Source organism: Pelophylax lessonae, assembly GCF_965119305.1.
Source record: "Pelophylax lessonae genome assembly, chromosome: 5".
In the NCBI taxonomy this organism is placed as follows: Eukaryota; Metazoa; Chordata; class Amphibia; order Anura; family Ranidae; genus Pelophylax; species Pelophylax lessonae.
Window position 1 is genome coordinate 156,812,096 of NC_138772.1, and position 23,998 is coordinate 156,836,093.

General features: G+C 41.7%; 1 protein-coding gene across 1 annotated transcript in view; it reads right to left on the reverse strand.

Moving 5' to 3' along the window:
• Positions 1 to 23,998, reverse strand: part of NEK10 (NIMA related kinase 10) — a 472,071-nt gene that overhangs the window by 187,057 nt on the left and 261,016 nt on the right. Inside the window, exon 26 of the mRNA XM_082258594.1 lies at positions 7,628 to 7,841. Coding sequence (XP_082114720.1) covers positions 7,628 to 7,841 — 214 coding nt within the window. The remainder of the gene's footprint in view (positions 1 to 7,627; positions 7,842 to 23,998) is intronic.

Sequence of the window (23,998 nt, forward strand, 5' to 3'; positions counted from 1 at the left end):
GCCCATCACGAGTGGGCGCTTGCCGGAATCTACACTCCCAACAGTTCCTCAGAACCCTTCCTCCACATGGTCACACGAACACTGGCCCCGTATCTGCATCTCCCGCTTCTAGTAGCGGGGGACTTCAATTTACTCATGCACCCCACCGAGGACAGATCCTCGGGGAAAGACTCCCGCTTGACCAACCCTCCACGACACCATTCCCTGCTGTGTGACTTTGCGGATGGTCTGCATCTCTCTGATGTGTGGAGACTGAACAACCCTGACAGCAAGGAATATTTCTTCTATTCCCATCCCCACCAAACGCTAACCAGGATCGATTATATATTTGCTAACCCGACCATGCTTCCCTTTACGGTACTCCCGCGCATCCATGACATAGCTGTATCGGACCATGCCCCTGTCTCAGTGACGCTTACGCTCTATTCACAGACAGCAGCTGCCAAGTGCTGGAAGTTTCCGTCTTTTCTGGCTAAAGACTCAGGAGTCTCCTCTCTCATCGCTGATGTCTGGTCCGACTTTATCTCTCACAACGAATTGCCCGAGGTCTCCCCCACCCTCCTCTGGGAGTCTGGGAAGGCTGTGCTCAGAGGCCGTATCATTTCATATGCTGCGGCATATAAGAAAAATATAGCCAAGGAATTTATTGCGACCAGTTCACTGCTGAGAGACGCCCAAGTGTAATGTTCCGGTACCTTTGGTACCCTAAATTACTCTTTTCACAGGTGTATGCGCCCCACCATTCTCTTTTGGAAAGGTGCGCATACACCTTTAAGACTGAAGCTGTCATCACTCCGCGCCGGACTAGATGGCTATTTAAATCGCCGGTTCTCACTCACATGTGTTCGTTCAAACACCCTTACCTGGATGCTAACTTGGCTTGAAGCTTTCGTGCTTGCAAGCATACCTCGCTGACGGAACCTCGCTGCGCTGATCCCTGCATCCCGCTTCCGGATCATCCGCTCCTCCTGAACCAACCTTCGGCTGTATTGCTATTAGTGCTAAGTAACCCGCAGGGGAACCCTCTATAAACTTATACTAAGCTTACACTATCTAGCTCTGCATAGTAAAGACTATTTATCACATCTGCATATCTAGATTGCTAGCTCTTAAGACTACTGCTACTTATTCCTGCACTGGGTTGATCTCTCTTGTATGTCCACCTGCTACTCTGTCATCTGCTACCATACATGATTGCTAAACCTACCTGCATCCATCTGCTACTGTCTTACCTTCAAGTGTCTGTCACCTACCACCTCCACTCAACCTGTCTCTTAAATCTTCATCACTGTGTTACTACATACATAAAGTCACTCTAGGAACCAGCTTGTTGAGTGTGTGTATTTACTAGCTGAATTAAGACCTTCCACACATGATGAGTCATTGAGGTTGGGAATGGTATCTCAGCATCTCTCTTACATGACTACTGAAGTGGAATATTTCTGCAGCTGAAAATCCACACCATACATGAAACGCAGGAGCATTACACCAAGCTGCATTACATGCTTGTAACTCACCAGGACTGGAAATACCACTTCTATGGTAATAAACCGGGAAAGCTGCTGGCCTCTCTATGTAGAGGGCCCTTCACCTCGACACAAGTTTCTGCTCTCAAGGATCCAGACGGTAATAAGGTTGAGGACCCCCAGGATATAAATAGGGTTTTTGCACATTTCTATCAATCTTTGTATAGTTATGAACCCATGAACGAAAAGGTGGCCTCTGATTGGCTCTCGAGAGTTTCTCTCCCGCAGATCAATCAGGAACAGCTGTCTCAATTGAATGCCCCTCTGTCCCTGCAAGAAATACTTACGGCGATTAAATCTCTCTCCCCTGGCAAATCACCCGGACCCGACGGTTACACCCCTGAATTTTACAAATTAGCAGCGAATTTGGTGGCCCCGACGTTACAGGCATTCAGGTGTTCAACTATATCCTAGACGGCAACCCCTATCTTCCCACGGGACACCAAGCCCATATAAAACTGATCTCCAAAAAAGGGAAGGACCCTATGGAACCAGGTTCCTACAGGCCGATCTCATTACTGAACGTGGATTCCAAGCTGCTCTCTAAATTAATGGCGGACAGATTGGCATCCATCATGCCCTCTTTAATACATCCCACGCAATCGGGGTTCACCAAAGGCAGATCTGCCACATCCAATATTCGGAAAGTACTTCTCGCTCTTGAGGCATCCAAGGCCGACCCGAACACAGACGCCGCAATAATTACCCTTGATGCCGAGAAGGCCTTTGATAATGTGAACATTCAATGGCTGGATCGAGTCCTCACGACAGTGGGATTCATGGGTAGATTCCTCCATTTAATTAGAATGATGTATGCCTGCCCGGCGGCACAGGTGGTGATAGCAGGTCATACTTCCCCATCTTTCCGTTTATTTAAAGGGATGAGACAAGGATGCCCCCTTTCCCCTCTATTGTTTAATTTAGCTCTGGAGCCTCTGTCCAGACTCCTGCTGTCTCACCCCGACCTTTGAGGCATCAAGGTGGGTAATGAAGAACTGCGAACTGCCATGTTTGCGGACGACGTGCTGATTTTCATGTTGGATCCAAGCCACGACCTCCCTTTGATCCAAGCTGTATTCGCTGAATACCGTCTGTGCTCGGGTCTCCACATCAACTTCCACAAGAGCGAGATCTTGCCCTTAAACACCACACATACTCCACTATGAGCCAATTCCATGAGCCTCCGCATAGCTACACAACACATCACCTATCTCGGGGTCAAAATAGGCCGTTTCCCCTCCTCGATATATCGACTCAATTACACGCCGGTCCTTGACAAAATGATCTCTGAATTAAAGAGTTGGGCCAAACTGCCGCTCTCATTCATTGGCAGATGCCATTTGTACAAGATGGCCACCTTCCCGAAATTATTGTACCCACTACAGACGATCCCCTTACTGTTGAGACACTCTGATATCAACAGGTTACATAAAGAGCTCTCGAACTTCATCTGGCAGGGAAAGAGAGCCCGCATCTCACTCAACAAGCTGCATTTGCCCAAGAAGGACGGGGGGGTGGATCTCCCGAACACGAGAATATATAATCTTACTTGTCTCATGAGGGGGTGCCTAGACTGGATCAGTAAAAATCCTGATATACTAATCACTCGTTGGAATCACAAATGGTACACCCTCATGACCTGACTGCCCTGCTGCACTGTGGGACGGGGAACCTCCCCATCTCTCTCCGTAACAATATCATGATTAGGGATACAGTGGCCACTTGGAGAGAGGTGAGGAAGAAGCTGGGTTCCCCCTAGCGTCTGTCGAGGTATCTCCCTATTCACCATCACCATCCTTTCCTTATCCTTTCCTTCTCCTTACTCCTTGCCCCCCCTCCCCTATACCTCTCCTCTCCTTCCCCCTATCTGAAATGGAAGTCTTGGAAATGACCCGGTTTGATCGCTCCAGTTGCACTAGCCTCCGAAATTCCTCAACATTTTGTTTTATGATGTCAGAGCACTCGGTACTTGCTGAGTACGCTTTGCCAGACTTGTATAAAGTACTCAAAATTTCTACTTGAGTAAAAGTACAAGTGCTCGATCAAAAAGTGACTTGAGTAGAAGTGGAAGTGCTCGCAGAAAAAGTTACTTAAGTAGAAGTACTAAAGTATTCAACATTTTTTTTACTTAAGTATTGCAAGTAGTTTTTTCAAAAAATTTGCTACTTAAGTACTAAAAGTAAAAAGTACCAGTAGTTTTGAAAAAAAAAATCTACTCAAGTACTGAAAGTAGAAGTACAAGTACTGTGTTATGTAGTTATTAAAGAAAGAAGTCAAAAGTTTGAACATCATATTGTTTTTTATTATTTCAAATGATTTATTCAAATGATTAACCTGTGTTTGTTAGTAGTTTCTTGATGCACTTTAAGCGCTGTAGCACCATTTATTTGTTTGTTTCATATTTTCTTTTTATTGGAAAGATTTGGTATAGCAGCTTTTATTATACACAGCCTTTATTTTCGTATGCGCTGATTTACAAATGACATTATACACATTTTTTTGAGCTTCATGAAACCTGCCATCTACTGTTCTGGCAGTGGTAATTTTTTTAAAAGTAACTAGTAACTATGCAGCACAAAAAAAAAATATCGGAGTAGAAGTATCGAAATCATCGAAAAAATGTAGTGAAGTAAAAGTAGAAGTAGGAGAAAAAAATTCTACTCTAGGAAAGTACAGATACCGCATTTCGGTACTTAAGTACAGTACTTAAGTAGTTCTACTTCGTTACTATACATCTCTACGCTTTGCGTATGTTATTTGAAGATGTGTATCTTGTTAATGTTGCTCTATACCTATTTTTCTGTACTGAGTTGAATTTCAATAAAATGTTGTTAAAAAAAAAAAAGAAAAAAGAAAAACTCTCTAGCAATACAAATCAAACTGAGAATGTGTAGTTTGTCCCTGAGCTCTGTATTATCAAGAAATAATTAGGGGAGGTGGACGAAGAGGAGGATAAGACAGACATGATCCCATAGCCTTTATACACAGTGCAGAGGATTAACCCCTTAGGTTCCACAGTGAGTATAATAAGCATGCTTTAATGCATATACAGTCTGATTTTACTTTTGTGGGTTTAGTAACACTTTAAGTAAGCCTGTCTATGTTGGTTTGTAATATCTAATAAAACGGACACACCATTGCTAGGTTCACATCTGTGCAATGCTGGAACGTTTACAAAATTGTGCTCCTTTCCGCAATACACAAAAAACGTGCATCCCTTCTCAATAGCATATCAATCCACACTTGTACACTTCTTTTATAGGATTTTCAATGTGACACACAAAAACCTGCAGAGGCCTTGAAAACCATCTTCTTTGGTTTATTAGGTCAACCATAGATGGTTCAAACCTCGGCCAGTTCAGCAGGGACCAGCCAAGATTCAAACCATGTATGGGCAGGCTAAATGTACCCAAGCTGATCGATCAATAGACTTAGGTACAACCAGCCTTCCTGATTTTACATGCAATTATTGCTAGTGGCTGTTATAGCCACTAGCAATAATCAGTATGTTCTCCCAGCGGGTACGGCTTTCCTCGCCCCCCCCTGCCTGGAGAACACAATAGCTCTGGGGGAGGTATTCCCCCATAAACACTGACCATGTTGATGGGGGAACCAAGTGTTTTTTTTTTCCTGCAACCCATGGTTGCAGAAGAGAAAATCTCTCCGTCTATGGCTGCCCTTAGAGTCACTATTTTCCAATAATTAGAAAATTTGGAAAGGAATTATCTATGGGCAGAATCATTGCTGATCCACTTCAGATTGGAGGTGCTGTCTCTAGAGCTTGCCCGCTTTGATATACTGTATGTTACCTTAGTCATAAATATATCTCTTTTAGTGTGTTTGAGAATTTACTGATACTCTTAGAGGCTACCCTGTTCTTTTGTTCTTTTATGAAATTTGTCAAGGCAGGTTGAATTCGATTTAATTCAGGAGTGAATTTCACTCATTGGAAATTAGGCAGGCCAGTTGGTTTAAAGTGGAAAATTCAAGCAGAGAGTCATAATGGTGAAAATAATTCACACGCTAGATTTTCCCCCTTCCCCGCAATATCTTCAAAATACTATGTCATTATAGTGCTTCATTTTAAACTGACATACACTCAACACGATGAAATGGAAATTAACATCCAGTGCCCACAGAAACAGATTACTCAAATTTCCCCCAAACCTGGATAGAGAGATGCAGAATCTAAAAGATAATGTTGCAATTAACAAATTAAGCTTATTCACAGGTACGACAGTTTGGTCCTTACAAAGGAAATGCAGAAGAGATAGCAGCTACTGGCTAAAAAAATAATTTATGCCCCTTTCACACGGTCTGCATTCCGTTGCGGACCGTGCTCTGCTCAGCGGTGATCGATCTGCCGATACCCACTGAGCCGGTGGATGACAGCTCCGTCTCCGCTCTGTGTGCGGAGAGGGAGGTGTGAGAGCCCCGCTGCTCTCTATGGAGAATCGGATGAGAGCGGACTGCCTGTCCGCTCTCATCCGATCCCATCCGATCCGATCCCCAGGACGGATGGAAAATAGGGTTTTCATCTTTCCGGATTTCACGGACAGGATCGCATGCGGATGGCAGCGGGTGTCAGCGGACATGTCACCGCTGACATCCACTGCTCCATAGGGCTGAATGGGGCATCCGATCAGATCCGCCTAAAAATGACAGGCGAATCTGATCGGAACGCCCGTGTGAAAGAGCCCTTATTGATTCCATCACCCCCCTTCACTCCCTCACTGACATATGTCTTTCCACTGCTGCCTCACATCCTGACAGACATCTCTATACGGCCCTTTTAACAACCCCCACCCCCAACTGAAAGACACCCTTCCCTGTCTTCTTTACACCCCCCCACTGGCATACATCCCTCCCTGACTGCCTCATCCCTGGCTGACACACATCCCTCCCTGACTGCATCATCCCTGGCTGACACACATCCCTCCGTGACTGCCTCATCCCTGGCTGACACACATCCCTCCCTGACTGCCTTAACCCCCACTGAAAGGTAGCCATTCCCAGACACCTCACCCCCTGTTCACAGAGTCAGCAAAAAAGTTTAATGGCACCCAACATTCCTATAACGAACAATTTATATACAAAGGTATGCAATGTATCACTGCTTCTAACTAACACCATACACCACCCAGTGCCTCCTGTCTCTGCTTGACTATCTTTCCTATCACCTCTAGAGATAGGTGGCAAACCATCATATTCTTAGCACTCCTCTCCTGCATATACTGCCCCATCATACTCCATGCACTTTTTTCCTGTACATACTTTCTACAGCCTCATAATTTCTCTCCAGCACATACTGCCTGCTGTGAAACTCTCTGCACTCCTCTTCTGCCAATACTGCCCGCTGTCATGCCCTCTGTACTCCTCTCCTGCACATACTGCCTACTGTCATATACCTCTGCACTTTTTCAACACTATAACAGATCTTCAACATTGTTTGTAACATCCTCAACCTTGTTGTTCTGGAAGAGACACACTTTTTCTAGGTAAAATATAATTTTAATATTTAAATTATTTCAGGTTTGTAAGAATTACCGTGGTGTACCACTACATCCTAAACAATGCTAAATATTCATGAATTAACATGGAAAACTCAAAGAAAACAGGACTTTAGAGTTTGATGGTCTCTCAAAGAAACACTTACACTAGCATACTAAAATTAAACAGCTTTATTTAGGAAGCATGTTAAAATAGATTAGGGATGTCCTTAATACGTTTTACTGCACTTCTTAAATAAAGCTGTTTGATTTTATGTCAGTGAAAGTGTTTCTTTGAGAGACCATCAAACTCTAAAGTCCTGTTTTTGTTGAGTTTTTTGGGTTCATTAGGAAAAAAGAATTATTAACAGGTTTATAAGACGCAGACTTTACAGATTTAAAAGATGCAGACTAAATACATATAATCCCTAAAAAACAATTAACACAATGATGAGGAAAATTGGCAATTTCTTATAAACTATATAATTTTTTTTTTTTACAGAAGTGAACCCTGTTGAATATTTAGACACAGGAGAATTAGAAAGTCCCATTTAAACAAGTCTGCAAATGGGCTATGGTTCTTTAGAAAAGAAAAGAAGGTAATGTACTTACATAAGGTAGTGAAGGGTGACGGTGACGATACGTCCCTGTATTTTTGTTAGCTTCAATGAAATATTTTTGTGCACGTTTTCTTTCTCTTTCCAGTTTTTTCTCTGAGGCAATCTGGCTAGAAGATAAGCTGTCCATATACCTCATCATGATATCTGATATTAGACCACATACTTCTACTATGTCTGGACGAAGATCAGCATCTGATGTCAAACACCTGGGGAATAATCAATCTAGTATCTGTCAACATGCCAGAGAAAAGAGAATACATGTATATATAAGCTTACAGTTGATTGTGGTGATTCTATCTGCATATTGTATCTACATAATTATGCTCATGGAAAAACACAGTCATTAGTCAATCTCTGTGCAGTAAATGCACTCAGTTTAGTCTACCACTAGAAAGATTGATTGACATTGATATGTATTATATATATCCCTGTCTTTTTTTATTTTTTATTTTTGTACTCACCATAAAATCCTATTCTACAGACATAGCTTACTCTATTCTTCAAATGCTCAGCCTAGAAGTGGCTCCTGCTGGTGGCCCAACCATGTAACTTTCTGAAGAGCTAAATTAGTGAACTAGAAGTAACATAGAGAAAAAAGTCTACAACATATATGGGCAACTGCCAACAAGAACAAGGAGGCAGGTGATATTTTAGTATTTTAGTCAAGAAATGAATTTTTATAGAGAATCCAAAAAAATATCCTATGTTATCTTTCGATCTTTAAAGGATATAGCTTCCTTAATTATTCATGGAAGATGGATGTCCAAAAGCAGTGCCTTTAGAGGGGAGTGAGATAACAAAAACTTGCCAACAACTACAGTACAGCAGGGAACTCTTCCCCAAGTAAAGGACCCTACATCACCACCTGCAGGATCATGCATTTTTCAATGGCCCAACAGTGACCACAAAGAAGGGATGCATCTGACAAGAGGAGGTCCTAACATTTAAATAAACATGAAAAGCCCAGACTGTACCCAGATAACGGAGAGATATCTTTTATGAAGAACTGATTTAGGAAAGTATGATGGGAGGATAATGTCCTCTCAGTAAAAAAAAAAATGACCCCACCCTAGGAGAGAAAGACGGCTTTGGGCAAAGCACAACTTGTCCTTATGAATGACCAGATGTGGTGAAACTGTCATAGAGACAGCGACCAAAAAGGCCCACTTCTGGGAAAGAGTCAACAAAGGGGCCACAGCTAGAGACAGTCCCTTTTACTTCATGACTTGTCTTTCAAACAGTCAGGCCATTAAAACCAGCTACTGAAAAGCAGGATGAAAGACTGAACATTGAGAAAACAAAACTGGAAGAGGAAAGCAGGGAGAGTCTACAACCACACAAACTAGGACCCTGCACCAACATCAACAATGCCATTCTGACATTGAATCCTCACAGCATGATGCTGCCACCACCATGCTTCACTGTAGGGATGGTATTGGCCAGCCGATGAGCGGTGCCTGGTTTCCTCCAGACATGGCACTTGCCATTCAGGGTGAAGAGTTCAATCTTTTTTTCATCAGACCAGAGAATTTTGTTTCTCGTGGTCTGAGAGTCCTTTAGGTGCCTTTTGGCAAACTCCAGGCGTGCTGTCATGCGTCTTTTACTGAGGAGTGGCTTCCATCTGGCCACTCTACCATACAGGACTGATTGGTGCAGTGCTGCGGAGATGGTTACTCTTCTGGAAGGTTCTCCTCTCTCCCCAGAGAAATGCTGGAGCTCTGTCAGAGACCATCGGGTTCTTGGTCACCTCCCTAAGGCCCTTCTCCCCCAAGCGCTCAGTTTGGCTGGGTGTCCCGCTCTAGGAAGAGTCCTGGTGATTCCAAACTTCTTCTATTTATGGATGATGGAGGTCACTGTGCTCATTGGGACCTTTAATCCTGTAGACATTTTTCTGTACCCTTCCCCAGATCTGTGCCTCGATACAATCCTGTCTCGGAGGTCTACAGACAATTCCTTGGCTTGGTTTGTGCTGACATGCACTGTTAACTGTGGGACCTTATATAGACAGTATGCCTTTTCAAATCACGTCCATTCAACTGAATTTACAACAGGTGGACTCCAATCAAGTTGTAGAAACAACTCAAGGATAATTAGTGGAAACATGATGCACCTGAGCTAAATTGTAAGTGTCATGACAAAGGCTGTGAATACTTTTATATATGAGATTTGTTTTATTTTTTATTTTTTTTAATAAATTTGCAAAGATTTCAAACAAACTTCTTTCATGTTGTCATTATGGGGTATTGTTTGTAGAATTTCGATGAAAATAATCAATTTAATACGTTTTGGAATAAGGTTGTAACATAACAAACTTGGCACTGCGCGACTTTGACTGACAATTGCGCGGTCATGCAATGCTGTACCCAAACAAAATTTACGTCCTTTTTTTCCCACAAACACAGCTTTCTTTTTGTGGTATTTGATCACCTCTGCACTTTTATTTTTTGCGATATTATTAAAAAAAATAGCGAAAATTTTGCAAAAAATTGACATTTTCTACTTTGACTGTTAAAAAATATCCAATATATTAAATTTTTATCAAATATTTAGGCCAAAATGTATTTAGCTACATGTCTTTGACAAAAAAATTCTCAATGGGCATTTTTTTATCCACTTTAAGACAGGAAGATTTTACCCCCTTCCTGACCAGGCCATATTTTGCGATTCGACACTGCGTTAGTTTAACGGACAATTGCGCAGTCGTGTGACGCTGTACCCAAACGAAATTTACGTCCGTTTTTTCCCACAAATAGAGCTTTTTTTTGGTGGTATTTGATCCCCAGTGCAATTTTTAATTTTTGAAAAAAAGAGTGACAATTTTGAAAAAAAATATATTTTTCACATTCTGATATATAACATTCCCAAAACAAAAATTAAAAATCAAAAATTTTTAACATTTTAGGCCAATTTGTTTTCTGCTACATATTTTTGGTAAAAAAAAAAAAACTCAATAAGCGTATTTTGATTGGTTTGCGCAAAAGTTATCGCGTTTACTAACTACGGGAACAATTTATGTCATTTTTATTTATTTATTTATTTATTTTTACTAGTAATGATGGTGACCTGTGACGGACAGATCGGACCCTTAACTGACATTTTTGACACTTTTAGGGGGAACAGTGACATTACTACAGTAATCAGTGCTATAAATATGCACTGTTACTGTAATAATGACGCTGGCAGGGAAGGGGTTAACACTGTTGGTGATCAATTACCCATAGAAACCTTTGCCACTTTAATCATTCTCTTTTCTACTCTGCAACTGGCCACCTTTATGACAAAATCCCACCTCTTTCCTGCTCTGACCTGGCCACTTCTGTTTACAACAGATCACTGTCATCCACACTGGACTCGCTTGCTTCTTTCACTACATGAAAAATCAGGCCCCGACCATTACAACCTTAGCAGACTGACAACAGCACAAGAGACAAAGTCGTGCAGTGGAGTGATTGTTGCATAAACCAAATCCCAGCAAGCATTCACCTTATATAAATCTTGCTTCTTAACCACTTTGCCGCTGCTCACTAGAGCTCTACTGCGGCAAAGTGGCTCGATAACGTCTGGCAACGTAGACCTACGTCGCCAGACATTCCCCCCTCTCTCGAAGGCGCGCGCGCGCCGCCGGAGGCTCGCTCCCGCTGTATTCAGTCACAGCGGGAGTAGGGCCAGGGGAGGAGCGGCGGCGATCGCCACCGCTCTTCCCCGATTGCCGGGGAATCGAGTGTGGAGATCCGCCTGCTTGTGTAAACAAAGCGGGCGGATCTCCTAAGTGACAGGCAGGGTCAGATTGCAAGGTTCAGCATAGCTGAACCTGCGATCTGTCCTTGTGTCACATAGTCCCCTTCCCCCACACACGTCAGTAAGCACCAGGCATATATTAACCCCTTGATCACCAATAAAAATTAACCCCCTCCCTGCCAGTGTCATTTTTACAGTAACAGTGCATATTTATAGCACTGATTACTGTAGTACTGTCACTGGTACCCCCAAAAGTGTCAAAAATGTCAGTCAAGGGTCCGATCTGTCCGCCGCAATGTCGCAGTCCCGCAAAAAAAATCGCAGATCGCCGCCATTACTCGTTAAAAAAAAAAACACCAAAAACGACAGAAATATTTTCCTTAGTTAGTAAACGCAATAACTTTTGTGCAAACCAATCAAAATGCGCTTATTGAGATTTTTTTTTTACCAAAAATATGTAGCAGAAAACAAATTGGCCTAAAATGATAAAATGAAAAAACAAAATTATGCCCGCGCTACACAACGTGTGATTAATCTGTGAAAAAATATGTATAAAGGTGTAGTAATGTGCAGCTGCTGCAAACGCTAAGAAAATCTTAGGGAATATGATATGAACGAATTTATGCAGCGCTAGCTCCAATACTATTTAGCTATATATTAAATTATCATAAACATAAAGTGCTAAGTGCTAAAATAACATATATGCAATGACCAATAAATTATAAAGTGCATAAATCCACATAGGTGATTATGAATAAGTCCAAGTGAGTATTCAGTGCTTGAGAAAAAAAAGTCCTTATTGTGATCCAAATAAGGTGCCAAAGTGCCAAGTAATTCAAGTGCTTGCAAAGTGATAAGGTGCCCCTCAAGGTCCCCCACTCACCAGATTGCCGATATAAAAAGACCTTGGAAATTATTGCACACTGCCCGGGATCTTTTGAGACCAAAACTTCTCCTATGTAGCCTTCGAGGTTAAATGGGTCCGCTTCCACTTCCACCATTAAATGAAAAGATGGCCATACATGGTGAAGTAAGTTTAAACCATTTTATTGCCATAAAAAAGTTCAGATGGATACTCACAAGCGAATATGTTAAGTAAGCATATACAGTGAACTCGTGTGGCGCCGCTCTTGGCGTGCGTTCCACACACAGGAAGTTCCTGACCGGAAGTGACGTTCCGTCTGGTCCGCAACCGGAAGTGCGTCAACTCGTTTCGCCGTCAATACAGCGTCTTCAAAGACCTGGTTTAAACTTACTTCACCATGTATGGCCATCTTTTCATTTAATGGTGGAAGCGGAAGCAGACCCATTTAACCTCGAAGGCTACATAGGAGAAGTTTTGGTTTCAAAAGATCCCGGGCAGGGTGCAATAATTTCCAAGGTCTTTTTATATCGGCAATCTGGTGAGTGGGGAACCTTGAGGGGCACCTTATCACTTTGCAAGCACTTGAATTACTTGGCACTTTGGCACCTTATTTGGATCACAATAAGGACTTTTTTTCTCAAGCACTGAATACTCACTTGGACTTATTCATAATCACCTATGTGGATTTATGCACTTTATAATTTATTGGTCATTGCATATATGTTATTTTAGCACTTAGCACTTTATGTTTATGATAATTTAATATATAGCTAAATAGTATTGGAGCTAGCGCTGCATAAATTCGTTCATATCTAAAATGATAAAAAATTTAGATTTTTACATTTTTTTGGGGGGGAATTTCATATAAAAATAATGTGAAAAATATTGCTATTTTTTCAAAATTGTCGCTCTTTTTTTGTTTATAGCGCAAAAAGTAAAAATCGCACAGGTGATCAAATACCACCAAAAGTTCTGTTTGTGGGAAAAAAAGGACGTAAATTTCGTTTGGGTACGGCGTTGCATGACCGCGCAATTGTCAGTTAAAGTCGCACAGTGCCGAATCGCAAAAAGTTGCCCAGACGTAAGACAGCAAAATCCTCCGGTGGTAAAGTGGTTAAAATACAATTCATCCCTCCATGCTGCCAAACAAGCATACTTTTTTAATACTCTGTTATTCAGTCCTCATTATCTCTTCTCTAATTTTTACCTATCTACTTTCTCCACCACCACCTCTACCCAGTAACTCACTCACTGCTCACAAGATTGCCAGTCACTTCAAAAACAAGATTGATGCAATTTGCATGGGCATCTTCACTTCACAGATATCTATCCCATTTAACATACCCTGTACTAAACCACCCTCAACACTTTGACCTTGCTACTACTGAAGAGTTCGCTAAAGTTTTCTCAGAAGCCCAACTTAGCACCTGTCTGCTGGACCCCATTCTCTCACAAAACTACAGTCACCCTCTTCTATCCTTTGCTCCCTCACTCACATCTTCAATCCCTCGCTCTCTACTGGAACCTTCCCCTCCTCTCTAAAACATGCGCTAATCACCCCCATACTTCAAAATCTCTGACTGGACCCCACCAGCCTGAAAAACTTCAGACGCATTTCTTTGCCCCCATATACCTCTAAACTTTCAGAACGCTTAGTCTACAACCATCTGAGCTCCTACCTCATGGACAACAACATTCTTGACCCCTTATAGTCTGGCTTTTGTTTACTAAACTCCACTGAAACTGCCCTACTAAAACTCACTAAGGATTTACTAACTGCTAACACCAATGGTCACTATTAGTACTCATACTACTAGACCTCTCTGCTGTCTTTGATACTGTTGACCATGCCCTCCTCCTCAAAAAACTCCTTCAGTGTTAGCTATAACTCTGTCTCCTCCTCTCCACTTCCTATTTCTGTAGACCCCTCCTTTTCTCCATCTATACCTCCTTCCTTGGTCACTGGATAAACTCCCATGGCTTCCAGTACCATCTCTATACCATCTCTATACTGATGACAACCAAATCTATCTCTCTACTCCTCATCTCACTCCTTCAGTCTCCTCTCACATTACTAACTCATTAACTGACATATCAGCATGGATGTCACACCACTGCCTCAAACTCAATCTTTCTAAAGCTGAGCTCAAAATATTCCCTACTGTCCATGCCCCCTCCCCTTACTTCTCTATCAAGATCAATATTACAACTATCAGTCCCTCCCCTCATGCAGGGTAGTAGGTGTAATGCTGAGCTCTGACCTGTCCCAAATACAATCACTGTCCAAATCTAGTAGACTTCACCTCCCTAATAACTGCAAAAACGCCCCTTTTTAACCACTAAAACCACTAAGCAACTTTTTCACTCCCTTGTTGTTTCTCATCTTGACTATTTTAACTCCCTTCTCATAGGCCTATCTCTTCCCAGGCTATCCCCGCTGCTGCCAGACTTATCCACCTTACTGTAACGCTCATGCATTTTTTGTTAGTGAATGGATTTGCAGCTGCAGAATTATTACACTCAGTAGTCTTGTAGAGAATGTGTTGAACAACATATCCAACTCTCAGGACTTCATCACTGTGTACAGCCTGTTATGCAAATATACATACACTCAATATGATGTTCCTGGAGTGATAGAATGTATATGATAGAATAGAGATGAGAGACAGGCAATAGAATGGTGAGCACTTAGTAGTAGTATTCAGGAGAGTGGTAGGTGATGATAGTATGCAGATAGGTTTTAGCAATCATGTATAGTAACAGGTGGTAGGGGACAGCAGATGAAGTATGCAAGAGAGAGTAACCTAGTGCAATGATAGGTGATGGTAGTCCCAAGAGCTAGCAATCTATGCAGATGATAGAAATAGCTTAGATAGTAATAGTCCCTTTAGTATGCAGTAGTAGATAGTGAAAGTTAGGTTGAGGAAGGAATCCCCTGCGGGGTACTTATCACTAGATGGGTTAGTAGTAGCAAGGTCCAAGAGTAATGGAGTAATCCGGTAGCGAGATACTGGATCGGTAGCGAGGTTCCGGTCTTGTTCAGGCAAGGGGAATAGCTTGAAGCTCCGGCAGCATTGGACAAGACAAGGCAACATGCGGTTTGAACGAGCAATGAGTGAGAGAAAGCCGGCGACTGAAATAGCCGCTCATAGCGGCGCCCGGCGATGACGTCATTGCCCTTAAAGGTGTATGCGTTCCATTTGGATAGCAAGATGGGACGCAATATTAAGAGAGAAATGTGGAAATAAGGGTACCAGAGGTACCAGAACATTACAGTACCCCCCCCCTTAAGGCCGGCTCCGGAAGGCCTCTAGAACTGGTTTTTCCGGGTATTTCGAGTGGAAATTGCGAATCAGTCTAGGGGCATGTATATCGGAGGTATCCAGCCAGGTGTCGTCTTGGGGCCCATAGTTCTTCCATCGTACTAGATATTGGAGTCTTCTTCTATGGATACGAGAATCCAGAATCTCCTTTATCTCAAATTCTTCTCCGCCTTCAACTTGTACAGGAGGTGGAGGTGAGATGGTAGGCCTTATTCCTTGGTTAGGAACATGGGGCTTTAGTAGAGACACATGGAAGATGGGATGTATCTTGAGGTCTGTTGGTAATGTGAGTTGTACTGCAGCTTTTCCAATAAGCTTCTTTATTGGGAAAGGTCCCAGGAATAAAGGTCCAAGTTTTTTACTAGGGATCTTTAATCTCAAATTTTTTGTAGAAAGCCAAACAAGATCCCCAATGGCATATTGGGGAGAGGGTTTTCTACGAAGGTCGTAGTACCTCTTTTGTTGGCTATGGGCATGTGAGATGGTGGTGTTGAGTAAACCCAGGGAATCCTTTATTTGGGTAAGATAATCAGAGGCCACTGGATTACTTGATGGCAAGATACGTGGTGGAAGAAGTGTGGGATGAAACCCATAGTTTAAGTAGAATGGACTTTGTTTAGTAGTGCTGTGGGTCACGTTGTTATAGGCGAATTCCGCCAGCGGGAGGAGGTCCACCCAATCGTCCTGTAGATATGAAGTATAGCAACGTAGATATTGCTCAATGCACTGGTTGACTCTTTCTGTCTGTCCGTAGGTCTGAGGGTGGTAAGGAGAAGTAAGTTTTCGCTCTATTCGTAGAATCTGACATAGAGCTTGCCAAAACTTTGAGATAAACTGTGAACCACGGTCAGACAGAAGTGTTTTTGGAATACCATGTAACTTAAAGACATGTTTCACAAGTAATTCCGCTGTTTGCTTGGATGAAGGTAGTCTTCGGATAGGAATGAAATGTGCCATTTTGGTCAGATGGTCCACTGACACTAAAATGGTGTTGAATCCTTTGGAAGGTGGTAGTTCTACTATAAAGTCTAAGGACACCACTTCCCATGGAACCTGGGGTATTGGTAAACTACAAAGTAGACCCGATGGTTTTGTAGTGTCAATTTTGGACCTTGCACAGATGTCACAAGATGAAACGAACTTTTGTACGGTCGTCTTCATGTCAGGCCACCAAAATTGCCTAGTAAGTAAATTGAATGTTTTAGTCATACCCATATGTCCTGCCATAGGTACATCATGCGACAATTCCAAGATCTTGGTTCGCATAGTAGGGAGTATGTATAGTTTATCGTTGTAATAGAGGAAGCCTTCTGCATCAGCATTTAGTTGTGGTGGAGGTGAATCCAGTCCTATGCTGTGCAAAATCTCTTCCTTCAGGGAACGGACAACACCGACAATACGTTCATAGGGTATTATAGGAACTGAGGGAACCTCGGCGTAGCTATCTTCGGTTAATCGTGAAAGCGCATCCGCTTTTTTATTTTTGTCTGCAGGTGTATAGGTCACTAGAAAATTAGATCTCAAAAAGAATAATGACCATCGTACCTGCCGGTGGGAAAGAGTTCTATTAGTCTGAAGGTATTGAAGGTTTTTGTGATCTGTGTATATAAGGATTGGCAATCGAGTACCCTCAAGTAGATGTCGCCAATTCTCTAATGCCAGTTTTATGGCTAGTAACTCTTTTTCACCCACTGGGTAATTCACCTCAGGGCTGCTTAGTGACTTTGAGAAGAAAGCAACTGGGTGAAGTGTTTGTTGGTCGTTGTGAGAGAACTGCTCCTACTGCCATATTTGACGCATCTACCTCCAAAATATATTGAAGGGATGGGTCTGGATGGCGTAGTATGGGAGCAGAAGTAAAGCTTGATTTCAACAAGCAGAAAGCTCCATTTGCTTCTTCTGACCATTTGAATTGTTTTTTTGTACTTGTGAGTTGTGTGAGAGGTCTCACAATAGCAGAGAAGTTCTTGATGAACTTTCTATAGTAGTTAGAGAATCCGAGGAATCTTTGTAATGCTTTGCGAGTTGTTGGCACAGGCCAATCTAGAATACAGGATATTTTGCTCATGTCCATTTTTGGATATAATGTATCCTAGGAATAGTACTTCCTCTTTATGAAATAAACATTTTTTTGATTTAACATATAATTTATGTGCAAGTAGTCTTGACAACACGAGTCTTACATGTTTTATGTGTTCAGATAAGGAATGAGAATAAATAAGTATATCGTCCAGATATACTACAACACAAACATCAAGCAAGTCTCTGAATATGTCATTTATAAATCGTTGGAAGGCTGCGGGAGCATTACACAACCCAAATGGCATCACGATGTACTCAAACAGTCCGTATCTGGTTCTGAATGCTGTCTTCCATTCATCCCCGTCACGGATTCGAATTAAGTTGTATGCTCCTTTTAGGTCCAATTTCGAAAAGTAGGAAGCTCTGCGCACCTGTTCTATAAGTTCAGGAATAAGAGGTAAAGGATAACGATCCTTTATTGTAATGGTATTTAATTGTCTGAAATCAATAATAGGCCTGAGACTTGAATCTTTATTGCGGACAAAGAAGAGTCCTGCAGCAGTGGAGGAAGTAGAAGGTCTGATGAATCCTTTCGCCAAATTTTCATCCAAGTATTCCTTGAGATGAGAGAGTTCATCCTGTGAAAGAGGATAAACGTGACCGAAAGGCAATTTGCTATTAGGGAGTAGATCGATACAACAATCATAGTCCCTATGGGGAGGCAACACTTGAGCGTTTTTCTCAAGGAGGACTTCCGACAAATCCTGATAACATATTTGTATAATCTCATCCGACACCACAGACAGGATCCTTCCATGTGATGAGAGATTACACGTGGTTTCGCAGTAGTGAGAAGAGAAGGTTAGAGTTCTTGTTTTCCAATCGATGATTGGTTGATGTATGTGTAACCAGGGAAGTCCAAAAATAATGGGAAAATGTGGTGAGGTCAGTACATCAAAAGTGGTGGTCTCCACATGAGACCCGTCAGCAGTGACAAGGAGTGCCTGTGTCTGATTAGTGATGGGACCAGAGGATAACGGAATACCGTTAATGAAACTAACAGAGACAGGTTTAAGTTTTGAAATAATAGGTATTTTATTTAAGGTAACAAAACAAGTATCAATGTAGTTCCCACAAGATCCTGTGTCGACCATAGCCTTGGTGGTGATCCTAGTTTGGTCCCACTGTAATGTCAAATGAATAAAAAGATAAGGATTAGAAAATGAAGTTGTTAGTCCCCCTAGCAAGACATTTGAACACTCACCCTCTTTTTTGCGGACAAGGGGATAGCCGTTTATCAAATGATCCGGGGATGCGCAGTACATGCAGAGATGTTCGGTTTTCCTCCTGGCACGTTCGGAAAAGGTCAAAGGTGGGCGTATCATTCCTACCTCCATAGGAGTAGGGTCAACAGGCGACATCCGAGAAGGACTGGACAATGGCAATCCCATCTTCTCAGCCTTTCTTTCTCGCAGTCGTCTGTCAATATTGATACTGGTCTGTATCAGGCCATCCAAGGTGTCAGGTAAATCCGCTCGGGCGAGCTGATAGGCCGAGTCTGAACTGCGTTCGCAAGGATGTGTCATTCCACCCTGAATCAAGGGACCATCTTTTGAAATCTGCCACGAAGTCCTCAACAGGTCTCCTTCCTTGTTTTAAAGCCCTCATTTGGGTATCAGCAGTACTCTGCCTATTGGGGTCTTCATATAAACTAGCGAGTTGCGCTAGGAATAAAGGATAGGAGTTAAGAAGTGGGTCATCTTTCTCAAAGAGAGAGTCTGCCCAGGCCCGGGGATTACCCCGTCAGATAGGAAATAGTGGTACAGACTTTGATTTGGTCAGTGGGGTAGGTATGAGGTTTCAACAAGAATAGCAATCGACATGCGTTTTTAAATTCACTAAATTTACTCCGATCACCAGTAAACACTAGAGGAGGGTTTATCTTAGGCTCACGGGGCTGAGCAGCAGAGAGCTGCGCAAGACGGCCAACCTGCTGTCTTAAAGCCTGATTTTCGTTTTTTACCTCTGTAAGAGCAAGTATCAATGCATCTACTTGTTGTTTTAATTGCATTACTTGAGTGGGTAATTCTGCTGAATCCATATTTTTTCGGGCTCGTTCAATCTGTAACGCTCATGCGTTTTTTGTTAGTGAATGGATTTGCAGCTGCAGAATTATTACACTCAGTAGTCTTGTAGAGAATGTGTTGAACAACATATCCAACTCTCAGGACTTCACCACTGTGTACAGCCTGTTATGCAAATATACATACACTCAATATGATGTTCCTGGAGTGATAGAATGTATATGATAGAATAGAGATGAGAGACAGGCAATAGAATGGTGAGCACTTAGTAGTAGTATTCAGGAGAGTGGTAGGTGATGATAGTATGCAGATAGGTTTTAGCAATCATGTATAGTAACAGGTGGTAGGGGACAGCAGATGAAGTATGCAAGAGAGAGTAACCTATTGCAATGATAGGTGATGGTAGTCCCAAGAGCTAGCAATCTATGCAGATGATAGAAATAGCTTAGATAGTAATAGTCCCTTTAGTATGCAGTAGTAGATAGTGAAAGTTAGGTTGAGGAAGGAATCCCCTGCGGGGTACTTATCACTAGATGGGTTAGTAGTAGCAAGGTCCAAGAGTAATGGAGTAATCCGGTAGCGAGATACTGGATCGGTAGCGAGGTTCCGGTCTTGTTCAGGCAAGGGGAATAGCTTGAACCTCCGGCAGCATTGGACAAGACAAGGCAACATGCGGTTTGAAAGAGCAATGAGTGAGAGAAAGCCGGCGATTGAAATAGCCGCTCATAGCGGCGCCCGGCGATGACGTCATTGCCCTTAAAGGTGTATGCGTTCCATTTGGATAGCAAGATGGGACGCAATATTAAGAGAGAAATTTGGAAATAAGGGTACCAGAGGTACCAGAACATTACACTTACCAACCATTCAGTATACACCATCCCTCTCTGCCAATCCCTCCACTGGCTTTCCATTGACCAAACAAATAAAATTCAAAACATTAATAAAAACATACAAAGCCATTTACAAATCTGGCCCGAGCTACCTCACCAATCTTATCTCCAAATATCACCCAAACTGTCCTCTCTGCACCTCCCAAGACCTCCTGCTCTCTAGCTCCCCTGTCTCCTCCTCCCATGCTTATCTCCATGGCTTCTCCAGAGGCTCTCCCATCCTCTGGAACTCCCCACCCCAATTTGTCCTGCTATCTCCACATTTAGGCGATCCCTGAAAACTCATCTCTTCAGGGAAGCCTATTCTGCCTTCAGCTAATAACCATATCTTTTATTTCTCCCATCAGTTACCTTTTGTTCCACAAGCCCTTCCTTAGATTGTAAGCTCCTAGGAGCAGGGCCATCCTAACACTTTGTATTGTTGCTGTATTGTCTCCCTTTGTATTTTTAGGCGTTCTGCAAACTGTTGGCGCTTTATAAATCCTGTATAATAATAATAATTTTCCATGCACGTGAATATGAATTCTTTGCAAAGTATTTTTTCACTACATTCAATATACTCTAGGAATAATTCCCTTGCAAAGTGCAACCTCTCTTGAAAAGTGAACAACCTATTTGCCTTTAGTAAATCATCACCCTAGTAATGGTCTAACTGGAGATCACAGCAAGTTGCAGACAGATATAGTCAAGGATCTAGACAGAGGGTCAGGGCAAGTAACAAAATTAGGCAGCATCAGAATGACAGACAGAATACCAAATCCATCTATATAGAGAGAATTCCGCGCAAATGGATGTGATTTATTGGTTGGCTGCAGCCTACCCCAAAAATATAGTAAAACTATATCAAGATAGTAGGGAATTGGTAGGGTAAATTGGCGCTGCCAATATTTATATTAAATGTATGGGAGAGCAGTGTATCTCACATAGACTAGGTAAATATAAATGGTGAAAAATAGTGTATGTTAGCACTGCCAATGATATAGATGATGGTCCTTATACGTACCCAATGGTTCTGATATTAAGCCACAATTATGTCATAACCAATAATTAGTAAACATTTGGCACTAATAAATAATTAATGTTCAATAAATAAGATAAAACGACATAAATTAATAAACTGTGAACAGTGTCTAAAAGCAATAAATATAATGCAAATGATAGAAAATGTGTGAATCTTGAATAAATCGATAAAGTGACTCGTGTAATAAATAATATAAACACTAGGTGGCAGTGCTAGTGAGAATAGCAAATATGGATATCCAAGTGAAACAGTTATTGCGTGATAAAAACGTGCCAAGTGATATATTTCTATCAAAAATTAATATATATCGATCTCTGAAAAATCTCCCAATATAGTGGAAATATGGATATCCAAGTGAAAAATATCTTTAAAATTATAAATATATATATAATGAATTGTGCCAAGTGGAATAAAAGGGTGTTTGGGATCTTTAAAAGACACTCATAGGGATTCCCAGGGTAAATTTAGTTAATATCTGGTAAATTAAATAAATAAATATAAACAGAGAAATAAATAGTCCATAATAAATATAAAGTGAAAAAGAGTCCACAAAATATGATCAGTATATTGATCCTCAAAAAATGTGCAGCAATAGTGTGATACAAAGTGCCAGAAGAAATTCCTTGGATGGAGGGGGTGCTTCCCAGTGATAGATTCAGGATGTGGGTGCCGGGTGAGGGAATTCCGTGCTCCCCTTTCTATATAGCCCGCACTCACCAGAGAGCGGTACCCCTACAGGGGTAACCAGCATTGGATTAATGGGGTGATCCTCGATGGATCGCGGTGAACCTCTCCAATCCTCCTGGGGTTAATCGCACTTCCTCCCTCCAGTGGTTTTAGTTAAGCAAGCAGTGTATAATATGGGAGCAGCCTGATGATGTCAGCTTGATGACGAAACGCGTAGAGCGTAGGCACGTCAGTTCCGCCCTGTGAGACGCACATCCGGCTGGTGAGACGCACGGCGTCCCGGAAACACCGCTTCACGAGGGGTTCGCGGTCCCTACTCACCTACGGATGTTGTGCTATTATTTTAAATGTGAGTACTTCTTGTATTTTGTGAAATAAATGGCTACTTTTTACGGTACATCACTATATTAGCGTTTTCTATTCATATACCTTCGGACACCATTTACAACACTTTGGAGAGCTGCCTTCCGAGATCCCATATTATACACCGCTTGCTTAACTAAAACCACTGGAGGGAGGAAGTGCGATTAACCCCAGGAGGATTGGAGAGGTTCACCGCGATCCATCGAGGATCACCCCATTAATCCAACGCTGGTTACCCCTGTAGGGGTACCGCTCTCTGGTGAGTGCGGGCTATATAGAAAGGGGAGCACGGAATTCCCTCACCCGGCACCCACATCCTGAATCTATCACTGGGAAGCACCCCCTCCATCCAAGGAATTTCTTCTGGCACTTTGTATCACACTATTGCTGCACATTTTTTGAGGATCAATATACTGATCATATTTTGTGGACTCTTTTTCACTTTATATTTATTATGGACTATTTATTTCTCTGTTTATATTTATTTATTTAATTTACCAGATATTAACTAAATTTACCCTGGGAATCCCTATGAGTGTCTTTTAAAGATCCCAAACACCCTTTTATTCCACTTGGCACAATTCATTATATATATATATTTATAATTTTAAAGATATTTTTCACTTGGATATCCATATTTCCACTATATTGGGAGATTTTTCAGAGATCGATATATATTAATTTTTGATAGAAATATATCACTTGGCACGTTTTTATCACGCAATAACTGTTTCACTTGGATATCCATATTTGCTATTCTCACTAGCACTGCCACCTAGTGTTTATATTATTTATTACACGAGTCACTTTATCGATTTATTCAAGATTCACACATTTTCTATCATTTGCATTATATTTATTGCTTTTAGACACTGTTCACAGTTTATTAATTTATGTCGTTTTATCTTATTTATTGAACATTCATTATTTATTAGTGCCAAATGTTTACTAATTATTGGTTATGACATAATTGTGGCTTAATATCAGAACCATTGGGTACGTATAAGGACCATCATCTATATCATTGGCAGTGCTAACATACACTATTTTTCACCATTTATATTTACCTAGTCTATGTGAGATACACTGCTCTCCCATACATTTAATATAAATATTGGCAGCGCCAATTTACCCTACCAATTCCCTACAGAATACCAAATCCATCTAGACCCAACAGAAACCTTTTGATCAGATTGATGCACTGAGCAACTTTTAAACTGGACACACTGAAACGGAGTCTGCATACAATGTGGGATTTTAGCCAGCATCACTTTTGAATGCACAATAGGAACAACATGCCTACCAAGTGAAAAAGATATCAGTGTGGGAGCTAATGGGAAGTGAAGAGGATTGTCAATGTCATGTAAGAG